Source organism: Ambystoma mexicanum, chromosome 10, assembly GCF_040938575.1.
Source record: "Ambystoma mexicanum isolate Mex_15411 chromosome 10, UKY_AmexF1_1, whole genome shotgun sequence".
In the NCBI taxonomy this organism is placed as follows: domain Eukaryota; kingdom Metazoa; phylum Chordata; class Amphibia; order Caudata; family Ambystomatidae; genus Ambystoma; species Ambystoma mexicanum.
In genome coordinates this window covers 1445398560-1445414893 of record NC_090932.1, presented here as the reverse complement: position 1 = coordinate 1445414893, position 16334 = coordinate 1445398560, and the positions used below count along the sequence as shown (strand labels likewise).

General features: G+C 47.6%; 1 protein-coding gene across 1 annotated transcript in view; it reads right to left on the bottom strand.

Moving 5' to 3' along the window:
• The window catches only part of NAA25 (N-alpha-acetyltransferase 25, NatB auxiliary subunit), a 1586429-nt gene that overhangs the window by 68304 nt on the left and 1501791 nt on the right, over positions 1–16334 (bottom strand). The window contains exon 23 of the mRNA XM_069619501.1: positions 3009–3155. Coding sequence (XP_069475602.1) covers positions 3009–3155 — 147 coding nt within the window. The remainder of the gene's footprint in view (positions 1–3008; positions 3156–16334) is intronic.

Genomic DNA, 16334 nt, shown 5'->3' with positions numbered 1-16334 from the left:
CTGGGTGTCTAGGTGGGCTGAATGTGAGGGAGGGGTGTAGTCACCCCCTGCACAGGGTATCTTAGGAAACCCAAGTCGCACTTTGCCATGATTGGCTGAGGTGGTTGTCCGGGCTGGACAACCCCCCTGCTGCGTGATTGACAGCCAGGCATTGTGAATGGGGGTTTTTCGCATAAAAGGCAGGTCTCTTGGGCTAGAAGTCAGAGAGTCGCCACTGGAACTACAAGGAACCGAAGAGAAGAAGTCGGTTGCTGCAACTACCCCGTCCCGGTGAAGCCCTGCTGCAGTCCTGAGCTATCTACCCTTCGACGACCAGAGAAGATCCAGTCCCGAGTCTTCTTCCCTTGAGCTTGGTGGGGATAACCAGCTCATCTTCTACAGCCAGAGGATCCTCTTCCTTGGTTGAAATCGCTGCACACTGCTGTAGTGGTCCGGATAGCCATCTGAAGAGCCTCTCCTGTTTTTAAGGAGCGCACCTTTTATTCATCGTCACTGCTGCCGGCTTCATCCCTGTGTGATGCAGACCCCTCCAGGCGTCGTCCTTCACATCGAAGCTCCAGGAACCGTGCGTCTGTGGGAAACCAACAGGAACAACTGCCAGAGCACCAGCTTCTCCACTGAATAAGGTACTGTGTTCTGCTTGAGGAATTAGGGTGAATCCCTTTTCTCCATCTCCAACGTTTGCCCTCGTCTTCCCTCCTCCTTAAAACTTTTACTACCGAACATTGACAATATCGAAGTACTCTTGGATACGTTGAATCGTGAACCGTCCGACTGTGTGATTCTCGACAACAGCCACCCGGTGTCACTTGACCCTGGCTCCGGCTCTTTGACTCGAATTCCTGTATAGGAGTGTTCTTCGATTCTGTCTGCCTAACTATAATACTGCCTATGATTTTTGCCTCCAACTCCCTCTGGGTATCTCAGGTGCCAAGTGTGTTTTTGCCCCAGTAACATTTCTTGTCACAGATACGCGTTTATATAGTAGACCGAACTGTCAAAAAGTGATTGCAATCGTATTCACGGTAACTTGTCTAGTTTCGCAACACCGGTCCATTCAAACACAGGGTACTTACCTTGAGTCATACTGTACAAAGTGAATTGGTTAGTGGTAGTATATTTTACGTGTGGTTTTGAATTTAATAGAAGTGTTGTGTTTATAAAAAAATGGTTTAAAAATAAATCTACTTATATTTTTGTACCTGAAACCTTGAGTCAGTGTTTGCTTGAGTCACCGTAATTGTGGTCCCTTTGTGTAATCTCTGCTACTGCTCATATATTCTTGAGTTAAGCCTGGCTGCTCCGCTACTGCTTCCACTTTAACATAGTAGTACAGGCTTGTACCAAAGGTAAAACTTGTATTGCCACCTGTAGTCTTAATTGTGTGTAGTGGTCCCTAAGGGCACTGCACGGGATTCTTCCTAACACATGGAAAAGGGAAAAATGGGGAATGTACGTGGAAGGGGGAGAAGTGAAAAGTGCGGAAAAGAGGAAAGAAAAGAATAAATAATAAGTGCAGTAAATAAAGGCAGTGAAAAGTGGTAGTGCAGCCAGCAAGTGGCAAGTGCAAGATTAGTCAGATAGTGTATATCTGATAAGTGCAGAAGAAGAGTGGGGGACTGTATGGGTACAGATACAGAATCCCAGTGCAAGGGGTGGCCCCGAGGCAATACTGGAGGTAGGCAGGATGAGCAGGTACCTGGGCCCGAAGGACAGAGGGTGTCCAGGTGCACTGTGCCAAGAGAGAAAAAGGATCAGATGGGGACAAAAGGGGCCAAGGCAGAAGCCAAGAGGAAGGTCTTGTGGTGCTTCTGGAACCAGAGATGGTTCTCACGTTTCAGGGTTGCCGGGACGCTGTTCCAAAGGGAGGCCCCAGCCGAAGACAGATCTGCCCCCAGCTCGTTTCTTTGAAAACCGACTGACCCTGAGGGAGTTGGAAGAAGAGGAGCGAAGGGCTCGGGAGGGGAGGTATTAGCAGAGCGATAGTTTAAGGTATTTTGGACCCAGGCCCTATAAAGACTTGTAGACAATGCAGAGGGTTTTAAATGTAATCCTTGCATCCACTGGGAGTCAATGAAAGGATTTCAGAGCTGGAGAGATACAATCCCAGGGCTTGAGGCCAAGGACAAGTCTTGCAGTCCTGTTCAGGATTAGTTGTAGAGGGCGGAGAGTGGCGGTAGGTAGATTTAGAAAGAGGCTGTTACAGTAGGCCAACCTAGAGAGAACCAGAGCTTGGGAGACAGTGAGCTTCTGATATGCAAAGTGTTTTGACAATTACCACGCCCCCTCTTAACCCACTAATGTGTTGGTGATATTTTGAATTCTTGAACATTTGAAAGCAAATACACACTACAGGATCATCCCTTGAGAACATATCGTGACAAGTATTTCAAAGACCCAGACATACCAGGTCAGAAAAAAAAGAATGGATTGCTATGTATTTTGCAATGTTGGAGGAGCTTGGCTGTCTTTAAATGGTGGTACTCTTTTGTAGCATGACAGCTGCTTCCCTGTTTTGCTTTTCATCCTGCTAGATGCGAGCAGTAGGAATATTTTTTTAAAACACTAAGGTAATTGATTATTACCCCGCACCTCCCCCTTGACCCACTTTCCATATACCCAACACGCCGCCACAGTTTACCATCTCGCAGTAAGAATATAATGTAAAAAATGAATTTTTAACAGGGACCAGCATGTTGAGTACCAAAAATAAGCCAAACATGCATCTATATTTGTTTTAAAATATTTTCTCTGATAAAAGAAGTCTGACATGGTCATGTATATGCTGTGTTTATATATTTTAACATGGCCTGACGAGGAAGGAAAGAGACTATCATTTAATTTTGTTTCTGCCAGGATGAGATAGGTCTACCTAGGATTTAAAAAAAAAATGAAACCACACAATTACATTAATGACTGATGTACTACAGATTAGATCACAAACATATGCTCAATTTAAGAATGCTGCTTCTCGTCACTCAATGCACCAGTCAAGTGAACCTGCTTACCTCTGAAATTAAATCACCTTCCAAAGACAACTCTTCAAGTTTGAGTGCAGTCAGAGTTACTTCAAGCCCATTCATATGGTCGATAACAGTGACAAGTAGCTTCTGTAGACCGGTGACATAATCCTGAAAACTAGTCAAAACAGGAGGCTGGTTTGGGAGGAAATACAGAGATTAGCCAGAGTAAAATTCATGCAGAACAGTAACCCATGATTATGTTTTAAGAACCATTATGTTGGCAATAGGTCTGTGTTAGCGGCATAATGGCACTTAAAACACCATTAATCTTTTATAAGGCACTTAAAACCAGAGACCCGTCTCTAAGCACGGGATCGGATTCAAACCTGTGTTGCTACAAATTGCCATGCTTCCAAGACAAACGCGTTGCCCCTGAGCTATCCTCTCGGCCCACCATAATTTAAAATGGTTTTTAGTACATTCTTTTCTTGGTTTTCAAATTACTATATTAATTATGCATGCCCCCTGGAAAAGTTAACGCTGGCAACACATACTCCAAGAAACCTTGCCAAGGAAAAACATGTTTTACCTAATGGGCAGTTTGCTAAACCACTGAAAATGTGGTATAATTACCAAGGGCTGGGATGTTGAGACTGTCTAAAATTGTTAGACATGAGGGCTACATAGACACTTCAGACACCAATGAACACTTACAAAATGTTGCGAAATTAAGAGCAAGATGCTTCCTTGAATGAAAGTACTACTAAACAGAAGGACATTGTTAAAAGGAAATGCATTTAATTCTATCTCCCATCCCCCTTATTATCCACGTAGTAGTCATTGGAGGTTTGAATGCCGTAGGCACGGTTTACACTATTTAATGGAGGGGAGCAAACCAACTGTGTGAATGACTGCTGCATTTACATCTTAGTGAGCACAGTACACAAAAATATGGACGCACAACTAAATATTGAAAGTAAGGTCAGTGGCACATGCACTAGTTTGAACACATTTCTGTAGGAGGTCTGCATCAACTATCTGAAACGGAATGCTTGGCACTCAAACAGCGCAAGGAAAAATAAAATGAATTTAGAATGTTCCCTGATTTGAACCTCTTCAACGGAGCACTTCAAACGAAAAATGACATTACAAATGCTCTTGGCCACAGATATTTGAAATGTACAAGCTCCCCTTTGTAATTAATTATAAGTTACTCACCGTAGTCCCCTTTGGTCCATAATGCATGGGCGTCCCTTCCAAGGGACGGGAGACGGAACCTTTTTCACCAGAAAAAAACCTTCTTCCCTTTAAATTTAGAGGCTTGCAGGGGTGTGGCCCAGGGAGCATGCGCTGCCCTGACTCTGCCCTCTGGCGCCGCACCTCAGTCCCCATTGACGCGTCTACAATAGATTTAACATTGCCTAATGACACCAGTATTATTTGGGGGGGAGGTTGGTGGGACGTATGAGGGAAAGGGGGACTATCAACTAAGAGTACGTTAGTCACAACGGTGAGTAACTTATAATTACTCTTACGTCACGTCCCCTTTTCTGCATACTGCATGGGCGAGTACAACTGAATGTAGCCCCAGGGTAGAAAGGAGACCATCCTTAAGCAAATAGGTTCCCGAGAACCGCCTGTCCGAAAGCCGCGTCAGATCTAGAGCCGGCATCCAAACAGTAATGCTTGCAGAAAGCTGAGGGAGTGGCCCAAGTGGCCGCCCTGCCTAGGACTTGCCAAGAGACAAGGTGCTGGAATGCGATTGCCGTTACCTTGGCCCCCGACAGCGTGGGCATGCATGTTGGCCGGCAGCGGCTTGTGCTGGCCCTCGTATGCTTCTTTGATGGCAGAGACCATCCAGCGGGATATGGAGGCCTTGGAGGCCTGCTAGATTGGTCTTGAGCCTCAGAAGGCGACAAACAGGGCATCCGGTTTGCCGAAGCCCTTGGTCCTGTCCAAGTAGAACTTGAGGGCACGCCTGACATCCAGGCAGTACAGCACTCTGTGCTTCGTCCTTAGGTTCGGCAAAAACATAGGTAGGACCAGCCCTCCAGATAAGGGGTGTAATGGGCCTTTTTACGCATTTAATTCCTGCCAGTACGCCACATTTCACTTTTAAATGTGTACCGTTTACGCAGGATTGCCATTGTAATTCTTTATTAAATAAATTCCTCTTTCTGCCAGTAGATGGCACTGCAGTATGAACCATTAGTTTATGCACACACGAGCTTCGTGAGAAGACTCCCGAAATTGCTTTGGACTTGGTGGGCTGCGTAGAAATAAGCAACATTTTCTTACTCGGCCCCAAGTACCCAATCCCCTTTTATTTTGGACTTGTCAGCATTTGTCAAGGAATACATGGTGATCTGAACTTTAAGCACTACCAACCGTCAATATCTATAATCGGCTCACTCTAACTTTTTTTTGTGTTACCAGTAGCGGCAACATCATCTACCGGGGCCCTCGCCCATTCACACCCAATTGAAATGGCACATTTTTTAAATTGAATTTTTGTGCCAGCAGACAAAGGATCTCGGAGCCGTAGCACTCAGATCGGCTACTCTCCTGTACAGGACACTCTGCAGGGCCGACAGTCATCTCTGTGCTGATCCCCTGCCGTTTATGCAAATGATTGAACCTGTTTGTCAGAGCGATTTTGAAACCTCAATTTGTACTAGCCGGCAGTGGTCTAAAAATGGGTGTGTGGATGCAAGGGTGTGTAAGAAAAGCATAAGTAATAAAAAGCAAGCGTGTGAGCGTGCACGGGTGTTCAGATGTGAGGCTACGTGAGACCTAGCACAAGTGTGATAATGAGCAAGGGTGTGTGAGTGTGCAGACGTGTAAAGGATGTGAAAGTGCAAGGATACATGCAAGTGAGGGTGCAAGAGGTAGCAGGGAGGAGCGCAGGTGTGGATGAGAGCGGGTGAACGAGAGGGCGATGAGCTGCAAGGGTGGAACTGAAGATTGAATCAAATTGTTGTGCAGAATGGGCAATACCCTGCACCTAGGACAGCAGATTATGGGTGGCGACGCCACCATGGCAGAAAATGTCTGACCGGGGCCTGAAGAGAGGCTTAGGGAAAGGAGTAGCATGCATGTTCTTACTGAGGCAAATAACGGCACTACTGGGCTCACACAGCACACGTTTTCCTACAGTAAGTAGAATGTGCAGCCCATATGCAGCACATCCAGCACAGGTGTTCACACAGTGGGATGGGCAAGGTTGGTGGTACATACAAAGCCCTTTCACTAGGGTGTCCTTTATAGTGTCAGTAATGGTGTAATTGGGCTCAGGCAGCACTGGTGTTCCTGCATTGGGAAATACTGGCCTTACTTGGCAATGACATCCTCTGTGCTCTTACAGTACATAATGCACTGTGCATATATTTATACCAAGTTCGAACACTGGCCAAACTGTGCTCCAGAAGAAGTCAGAGTTCAGGGGACAGCCAGACACCCAGGGCCATGGAGGTAACAGGAGATGCCTGGACTGCCTGTATCCCCTTAGGGAGGCTCCCTCACTGGAGGTGTGCGTTCGCCAGGTTCTGTACAAGAGGTAATTTAATGTTTTCTACAACCAGTACTCCATCATTTGTTTTTCCCTGCATTTCCAGTGTATTGTATTGCTCTTCTATTTCACTGCGTATCAGTTGATCATTCACACAACCTGATGAGAAAACTATAAGCGGGAGAGGTGTACCAGGATTTTGCTTCAAGGTTCAGGTCTCCAGATACCGTGATTGAGCTCATGTTCTGTAGTGCTTTTGCCACTTGTTGCTGGACACGAGACACTGTATCTTTTCAGGATTGAAGCAGAAGATGTGCCCTATTGTACAGCATTGCTCTAGAAAGCAAAGGTATTTTGAGAATCCTGCACCTGTTTGTAATGCAGTAAGACAGCTAAATTGGTTTAGCGGCAGCTGCATGTATCCTGCAGGTCGCAGGGTCTAGGCCCTCAATGATGGCTCAGCCTTTCATCTTTCTAATCTTTGATTATTCCTATACCGTGTGTTGTTAAAACATCAGGTGAGACATTAAGTACCAAAGTGCAATGGGACTCCTATATTAAGTGAAGCCAGCGGATAGCAGGGCTTTGTTATAAAGTCCACTTTCAGGCAGTTGGTACGACTTGGAGAACAGACAAATATGTACACTGGCAAGTGCATGTATATGTGTGTGTCTGTCTAGAATGGTATTGCATGCACCCTGAATACTGAAGCAGGGTACGCGTTAAACTGAATGGGATAATGCACCTGCTGCAGAGATCGTTTTAGAGGTTCGTGAGTTTGAAACTTGGCAAGGATGAGTCTGCATTTTATTTCCTGTCATTAAAAGCGCTAGCTTCCTCCCTGTATTGGGAAACCTTGCCTAGGTAACCTTTACACAATAATTCAAAATGAAAATACCCTCTGGTTAGTTTGTTTTCCTTCCTCATTGGAGCTTTGCACCACACTAAAAATGTACCACAAACTGTTGCTTAAGTCTGTGTGCACAGCTGGTAGGTACAGTGTGCCCAAGCTGCACACACTGTGCCTTTCCATGAATTCAGGCATGCTGCTTGCGCAGGAACCATTCCACTGTGCAGCTTACCACACCTCACCCCACACTCCATGGTCCAGTTACTATCTCAGTGCTGACCGATTGGTTAGTCAAGGCCTGCAATCATGCCTAAAGTCCTCATTTCTATCACTGGCTGAATGCAGGGACTGAAATTTTATTCCCCAAATGTCTGAACATTTCAGACACATTTTACTCTCTTGTGAAAGAGTAAACACATTTTTACTCGCTTGAAATCGCATTTTCTCTCCAATTGTAAAATCAGGGAGTAAAATACTCCCTCCTCAAAATCTTATCTGGAGCACTAGGTAGGACTATTTCCTCGTTCAAGTGGAAAGCAGACAGCACCTTGGGCATAAATGCTGGGTGTATCCGCAGGACTTTGTCCCTGTGAAAGGTAGTATATGGTTCTGAGGCGACCAGCGCCTGGATTTCGCTCACTCTACGAGCCGAGGTGAGGCAGACTAGTAAGTCAGTCTTGATGGTGACCAGCTTGATGTCCGCGGACGCCACTGGTTCACACGGTTTGTGCGTCAGGACGCCCAAGAATATGTTAAGGTCCCATAGGGGGTGCAGCCTCTTGATGGGCGGGTAGAGCCTTGCAAGCCCTGTCAAATGTTTCTTGACGATAGGATTGGAGGAAGAGAAGATCCCTCTCCTCAGAGTTCCTGTAAGCCCCGATGGCTGCAAGGTATGTACAGCAGGTGTCCACCTACATCCCCCCCACCCCCTCCGAGTGGGCGAGGAGCGCAGAGAAATAGAGCACGCCATTTAAAGTACATGCCAGGGGTCGATTTCCTAGAAGTCAGCCCAGTGTCAGAACCTGGTCCATTTACTTTTATATTGGGCCCAGATAGCCTTGCTCCTTGCGCCCTGTCTGATTTCCAGTTTAGCCTGGGAGAGGCTGAGGTGCAACAGCGTTACCTGCTCAAGCACCACGTTGTGACGGCTAGTTTCTGAGGCGCGGGGTGGATGACCCTGCCCCCCCTGCTGCGCTAGATGATGTGCTGGGCCCGTCGGGAGGTGAATCGGAGGCACCTGCGAGAGGCTGAGCAGCTCCGAAAACCATGGCCTGGCCGTCCACTATGGAGCTATTAGAATGATGTTGAGTTGGCAAGACTCCTTGATCTTGCAAATCACTGTGAATCAGCGGAGTGGGCGGGAAGGCGTAAGCCGTCATGCCGTCCCACTGAAGCTGAAATGCATCGCCCAGGGAGCCGGGACCCTGTCCCTGCCAGGAGGCAAACTGAGGGCACTTCTTGTTGTGCCAGGTGGGAAAGAGATCTACCTGGGGAGGACCCCACCTGTTGAAGATCTCCTGAATGAGGTTGTTTAGCTGCCACTCGTAATTGTCAGCTCATGTGGTAGGAATGCTCCGAGCGCTAACCAGATGGTGTTCAGCTCTAACCAATTGATGTGGTATTCCTGCTCCTGTCGAGTCCAGGTGCAGTGGACCGAGAGATCATCCAGGGTGGCTCCCCAGCCCTCGAGGGAAGAGTCTGTGGTGATGGTGGCCTGCGGGGTGGGTGGCCGAAAGGGCTTTCCCATCTGTAGGTTGCAGTCCAAGTTAGGTCCGGGTGGAGAGAAGGAGGAACGTTGATCATCTCGGATTGAGAGCCTCGCTCCTGGTTTCAAGAGACCCAGGAGATGCTGGTACCTCTCTGCTGAGGAAGTGGGTGGTGGCCCTCTTGATGGCCGAGATCTTGTCCTCCAACATAAATCCCTTCTCAGAGCATGTGTCCCATATGAGGCCCAAGAATGTCAGTCTGCGTGGGGTGCAGCTACAACTTCTTGAGATTGAGCGAGAAGCCCAGATCATGCAGTGTGTTTATAAGGGCATCGGAAGAGTAGCGACCCGCTTCCGGAGATGTAGCCCTGACGAGCCAGTCATTGAAGTATGGGTAGATGTGGAGGCCCTGCGCTCTGAGGAGGGCAGCTACCATATTCATGAGCCTGGTAAAGACCCTGGGGGCCAGGTTGAGGCCAAAAGGGAGGACCTTGTATTGGAAATGGTAGCCCATGATCCTGAACCGCAGGAAAGAACGATGGGGCTGCCAAATCGGGACATGTAGGTACGCGTCCTTCAGATCCAGGGAGCACATCCAGTCTCCCTTGCACAATGTCTCTGCTATAAAAGCTGGTGTAACCATCTTGAATTTTTGTAGGGGTAAGGAGAGGTTGTGGGTGTAAAGGTCCAGCACAACTCCCAGGCCCGCCTGGTTTTTCTTCTGAATGGCTCTCTACGAGCTACCGGATCTCCACCAGAAGAGTTGCTGTCCCAACCTAGTATATAAAAGGTACTCAGCAATCGGACCTCAGTTAGACTAGTATCTGTATTTTAGGATTTTAGGATTTGTAACCACGTAATTTTAGGCTGTTTTAACTAATTGCGATTTTATATACTGTTGTAATCTCAAATTGTTACTGTGTGCAATTTTAGTCTTCTGCAGCAGGAATTGAAATTGGGCTTGATCAATAATATACTACCTCTTGACTTACGCAAGGTGGGAGAAGAAGCAGAGAAGTCTGTCTTCCCTGCACGCACCGTAGATAGCATTGAAACTACAATCCTCTGAGCCCGATTTTCCCTCAAACACGGCGCGAACGCGCCGGTGCGCACAGGCAGGCACAGTCTGCTACAGTCTGTGTAAGGAGGTGGAAGGGAGAACAATGCTAAAACGGCACACGCAAAGCTGAGCTGATTGGCGATCCTAGGGATGCCTGATTCCATACCTAAAACCAAGGGTGAGTTGCAGGAGGGATAGACTTAAAATAACCAAAATACTGCGGAACTAGGAGTATGTGAGAATTAATCACATTGTTCCATCAAATCTACTCAAAGTAGGCTTACTGAACACGCGCTCCATGTGCAAGCATGCACATAATATTCATGAACTAATCATAGAGAAACCATTAGATCTGTTGTGCATCACGGAAACATGGTTAAAAGACCCCATAGGACCTACATGCAATAAAGCAGTACCAGAAGATTACATAGTGTACAACAAGAATAGAGACAGTGGGACAGGTGGAGGAGTGGCTGTAATAGCGAGAGAACCAATCAAACTATTCAAAGCCAACCTCACCTGCAATGGATGCAAAACTCTACATTTGAAATTTACATATACACCTAATGACTGCCTAAATATCAGTCACATGCAGGTCCCCATCCGAGGTCTCAGAGTTCTGCAATGAGATAACCCCTCAGTTAATCAATCTGAAGTTGTCCAATACATCCACTTTACTAGTGGGAGATTTTAATAGATGGAGAGGGAACTCTGCGGATAAAGACGTCAATTTACTGGAGAATACTATGAAAAATCTTGACTTCATAGTAATAAACGAACAACCCACAACCGCGCAAGGTAATCAATTAGACCGGGTCATTACTCAAAACCTGAAGGCCGAGAAGGTAATTACCAAGCCTCGCATATGGACCGATCATTTTCTGGTTACGTTTGAGGTACTTTTAAATGTGGCCACTAAACAGTTAAATAATCCCCACATTAAGGTGTTAAACAGAAATTTTAAAAACATGGGTCCAGAGCAACTAAAACCCTGTTTATCCAGGATCTTGGACTCTTGCAAAGATCAAGATAGTTGTGAGAACATGCTTCAGAAATATTTAACTCACAAGCAAGATCTAGTGGAACAGGTCGCTCCACTGAAAACTAAAGTGGTGAGAAAAAACAACAACCATCATAAATGGTACAATGAAGAATTAAGCAAATTAAAAACAGAAAAACGAGCCAAAGAAAGAAAATGGCGGTAAAACTCCACCATGGAGAATAAGGATAAATGGAAACACAAACAAAAAATACTTGGAAGGTGCAAGAGAAGCAAAGGCAAATCATTATAATAAGGAAATAGCAGCAGCTCCCAATGCCATCAGAAACATTTTCGAGAGAATTAAAAGTATAGAAAAACCCAAGTCGCTCACACCTCCTTTTATCCCCACAAAGGAAGAATGTAATGTTGTACAAAATGCTTTCGCAGCCAAGATTCAGAAAGCGAGAAATATCATCAATGCTAGAGAAGGCTTAGGTAAGGTTATGCATGCCACTGACACTCTTAACCTAGGAGATATTGCCTGTTTCAACTTCACACCAGTGTCTGAAGAAGAAATGTTAGCAGTATTGGCTAAAATGAAACCAACATCATGACCAGAGAACATCCTGCTGATGAAAATCATATTAGACAATAAAGAAATATTTGTGCCGGTTGTAAAAGCTAATAAATGCCTTTTATAGAAGGCATAGTGCCCAAAGATATCAAGAAAGTGACCATTACACCTCTGGTCAAAAAAGCCAGTCTCAATCCAAAAGACCCTGGCAATCTTCGTCCTATCACAAACTCCAATTTTATCCTTAAGATTCTGGATAAGATAGCGACTAACCAACTACAGAAACACATAGAAGCCCAGGGAACACTCCATCAGCAGCAATCAGCTTTCAGGGTCGCTCACAGCACCAAAACCGGCATGTTCGATCTACAAAATCATAAGCTTGCGTTAGTAGATAAAGGCAAAACAGGGATATTGATGCTGCTTGACCTCAGTGCAGCCTTTGATCAGGTAGATTATCAGCCATTAGAAAAACGCCCTAGAAAAAATAGCAGGGTGCTCACCGGTTGCCCTGGCCTGGTTTTCCTCATTTCTTACAGATCGCCGAGCCAGAGTTCATTGGAGGGAGACATTTTCAGAGGCTGTATCTATAGTTTTTGGACTCCCTCAGGGAGCAAGCCTATCACCATTGCTGTTCAATCTTTATATGAGGAACCTCTGATTTGTTGGATAGCGTTGTCTTCTTTACAAATTCCGCCGATGATACTCTATTATTGAATTAGAAGGAGACCATCTTAAGGACAGTGAAAAAATAGCTGAGGTCTAATAATATAGATCTCTGGATGCAACAACAATGGATGTGTTTAAATAACACCAAAACAGAATTAATGATCTTCGGAACACGCCAAGCCACAGATAAACTAGGAGATGAATATTAAGATTTCTCTGTCAAAGAGGCAAAAATCCCTGTAATGGCACAGGTTAAAACACTCTGAATGATGGTAGAAGCCTCCGTGCGCTCAGAGGTACAGGTTAATTATATGTAAAAGAACAATGCATATTACCTGCATCACCTGAGAGCCATTACACCATCTCTAAACGAGGAAAATACAGCTACGATCGCCAGAGCAATAATCTAATAATCTTGTCACAACTTGATTATGGGAATGCCCTGTTACTTGGAGCAACCGAAAAAGATCTAGAGAGATTCCAAGTGATGGAAAATGACACGGTACGTATAGTAAAGAGGATCAAAAATAGGGAACACAACAGCAGGAAGAAAATCCCTAAATTGTTTCAGAATGGAAGACAGAGTCAAATTTAAATCAATGACAATTGTACATAGGTGTCTTTTTGGAGATGTACCCATATACTTTAAAAAGCAGTTCTCAAGATATACTCCCCAGAGACAGTTACGTTCAGCTGACAAAGGTTTGCTTAATGTGCTGGGCTACAATCGATCCACAGGACTTTGAAGATCTTTCCCAGTGCAGGCGGCGCAACAGTGGAACAGACTAACACCCTCCAGCTGGAGGAAAATTTTCAAACCTTTAGAAAAATGTCTGAAAACTCACTTGTTCAAGTGAACTATCTTGTCACCCAGAAACCGTGAGCCTGCTTTTATGTAAATTAGCTGTATGTTCATTTGTTAGTCCTGTCCGTTTTTTGACACCGCGCCCTGATGCCCGTGGGCTATCAGCACGATCCAAGCAGATATAAAAATAAACCTGAGGGGGTGGAGAGGCTGGGATGGGTAGGCAGTACCCAGTGGATACTACGGACGGGATCCAGGGGTCCGTGAAATTCTGGTGCCAGAAATGTGCATGGAGAGCGAGCAAGCCTGCCCACTACTGGAGACAGATTGATCGCGTGTCATGCCTGCTTATCCTCGGAGGCTGTTGCAGAGGAGGGGGGCTGAAAAAAGTCCTTACCCCCCTTTTTTTGTTGCTAGCGCCGGTTCTGAGTCAGCGAGCGGTCCGGCTGCCTGGATCTCTGTTCCTGGAAGCCGTGGAAGCCCCCCATATGTACGCCCCCCTGTCGGAGTGCTGCTGTGGCTGGGTGTACGACTTGGGCGTGCTCTTTGTCAAGATGGATAAAGACTTGGCCGTTTGTGAGCTGTTTTTCTTCTTATCCAGCTCTTCGTCCAGGGGGTTGGGGGGGGGGGGGACCTCTTCCACTCGACCACGAACGGTAGATCCAATATGCGTTCCTGGACGTCTGGGTTGAATTCCGTGGCCTGGAGCCAGGCTGTCCTTCTCATGTCCGTGGCGATACAGATGGCACGGCGGATTCCATGAGGTCCTGCGCCACTAGCTTGGCCTCAGCCAGCCCCGCCTTAAAACGTGATTGCCTCTGCGTAGGGAGTTCAGGGAGGAAATTTGCAATTTCCCGCCATAACCTTTGGTTAGCGGCCACCAGCATGGCATTGGCCTGATGAAGATGCCAGGACACGTTGGAATAGAGTTTCTTCCCGTACGCCTCCAAAATAATCTCCTCCTTGCCTAGCAGCGCTGTGTAGGAGGCGGCTGAGGACTGCGGCTTGGAGTATAGTGATGCTGCAACGATCACCAAGGAGTGTGGCTAAGGATGGGCCGAGAGCAAGAGTGTATCCCCCGCCATCTGCCTGTACTTGGCGTCCAGGCGTTGACTGACCAGCTGGACCTAGTGGGGCTTGAGCCAACCCTTCTTGGCCAGGGAGACTACATCGTCAGCAGAGGAATCCCCATTTGGCAGAGGGGCGTCACGTGAGGACTTCAGCCAGAACCCCCTCTGCCGGCTGCTCAACCTCGGGTTGGGGTAGGCCCAGGTACTCCGCCAGCCCAGCAAGACATTCATGGAAGGCCCTGATTGTGGATGGCGTGTCCGGATGATCCTCCTCATCCGTGTCCTGTGGATCAGGAGGATCCTGCAGAAGTGGAGGTGTAGCTGGAGCCAGAGGCTGGGGCACAGGAACCGCGGCCGGAGGCTGAGTAGTAGGCCGAGGCTGGTACTGAACCACTGAGGAGTCGGCTGGGGAGCCGGAGTCAGTGGCTGCACCGGGGGCGCCGGCGGCACTTGTGGTGCCGCTAGCATAGTCGGGAGGACTTCCCTGATGGCGTCCTTGAGGATAACCCCCATCTGAAGCGACTTCATGAGCCAAAGGAACCTCTCCAAGAACCCCATTATTCACTGGCCTGAGAGGTGGTAGGGGGTACTGACAGTGTAGTCAAGAGCTGCTGGAGCCGCTGTATACCCTGCCTGTATGGACACAGTGGGAACCTGCCCTGCGCATAAGGAGGATAGGCAGAGGCCACATACCTAGTTAAGGCCAGTCCCAACTTGACACTCGTTCTTCGCCGAACTCCTGGAATGGCTTTGGACAGGTGCCTCTGTCTCGCGCAGCGGCTATCTTGTCGAGCTGCCTGCCACATGACTGCGATGTGTTCCTCGGCGGGCCCAGCCTCCTCCAGGACTCTTGCATGTGTATCACGAGGCCTACCCTGCTCCTCGGGCCTAGGCCCGGTAGGTGAGACACCCTTGACCCGAGGGTCGGTAGAGCTGTGTTTAGGCGCCCCCTTGGACATATTGACGGTACTAGGGCATAGCCCCTCAGCCATATTGCCGGTACAAGGGCATAGCCCTTGGTATGACAATCTGGTACAAGAAGCTTCCGGTTCCTCCACACTGCTGCCGGGAGGATCGTAGGATCCCTCGGCCCGAAGGCCGGTAGCTGCAGCAGCCTCGGTGCACGTGTTGGTACAAGGACCTGAACGGTCCCTTCTGCGCAGGAGAGTCCTTGGAAAGGAGTCTCCTTTGTGGAGTGCGATGGAAAATAGCGGCCCTTCCTTGGGCCTGGCTCTGTGTTTCACAAAGTTCTTGAGGTCCTCTGGAGGAGACTTCTGGAAGAGCTCCCTCCACCTGGCTAGTCTGTTCTTCAGCGCTTCCGATGACGGCGAGCCACACGCTGTGCAAGCTTGCCAACCGTGGTCTGGGCCAAGGCAACGTAGGCAGAGGGCGTGGGGGTTGGAAGTTGGAAAGAGCCCATTGCAGGATGGACACCTGCTGAACCCTGTGGAAGTCAACATGCGCCGGGTAGGAGTGTGGCGCCTGAGGACCAAGTATCTGAATGATAAAAAGACCACAAAAAAAAGATAAAGAGAAGAAGTATCTGCGTGTGGAATTACATGAGCGAAGCCAAACCCAGGAGCGCTGGTGAATTTGCCCCGTTCCAGTCGGCGCAGAAAAGGGGACTGAGGTGTGGTGCCAGAGGGCTGAGTCAGAGCAACACATGCTCCCTGGGCCGCACCCCTGCCAGACTGTAAATTTAGGGAGGGGGGGGGGGGGAGGTTTTTTCTGGTGAAAAAGATTCTGTCTCCCGTCCCTTGGAAGGGACGCCCATGCAGTATGGAGGAAAGGGGACAGGACGTGACAGTATGAAATTAGTTATTTTTACAGAATAGTCAGCAGACATCCTTAAGCTGGCATTCTAAGCCCAATATGGACATTTTCCAGATGTTATTGATTGCTAAGTCGACCAGTGTCATACTGCAATTAATACAGGGCAAGAATGCACTTTATTCTCAACATTTTGAAAGGCCTTCAGGTGACTACCCTGGCTCGCCTGACATGTGTTCTGCATGCTGCAGAACAACTCCAATGACTGCAAATTCGATCCACCCCAACCCTTATTGAACTGCACTGGCTCCCGCTGCAAACTCATTTTCAAATCCTGCTGCAATCTAAAAGGCTGTCGTCACCGTGAAGACCCAAGC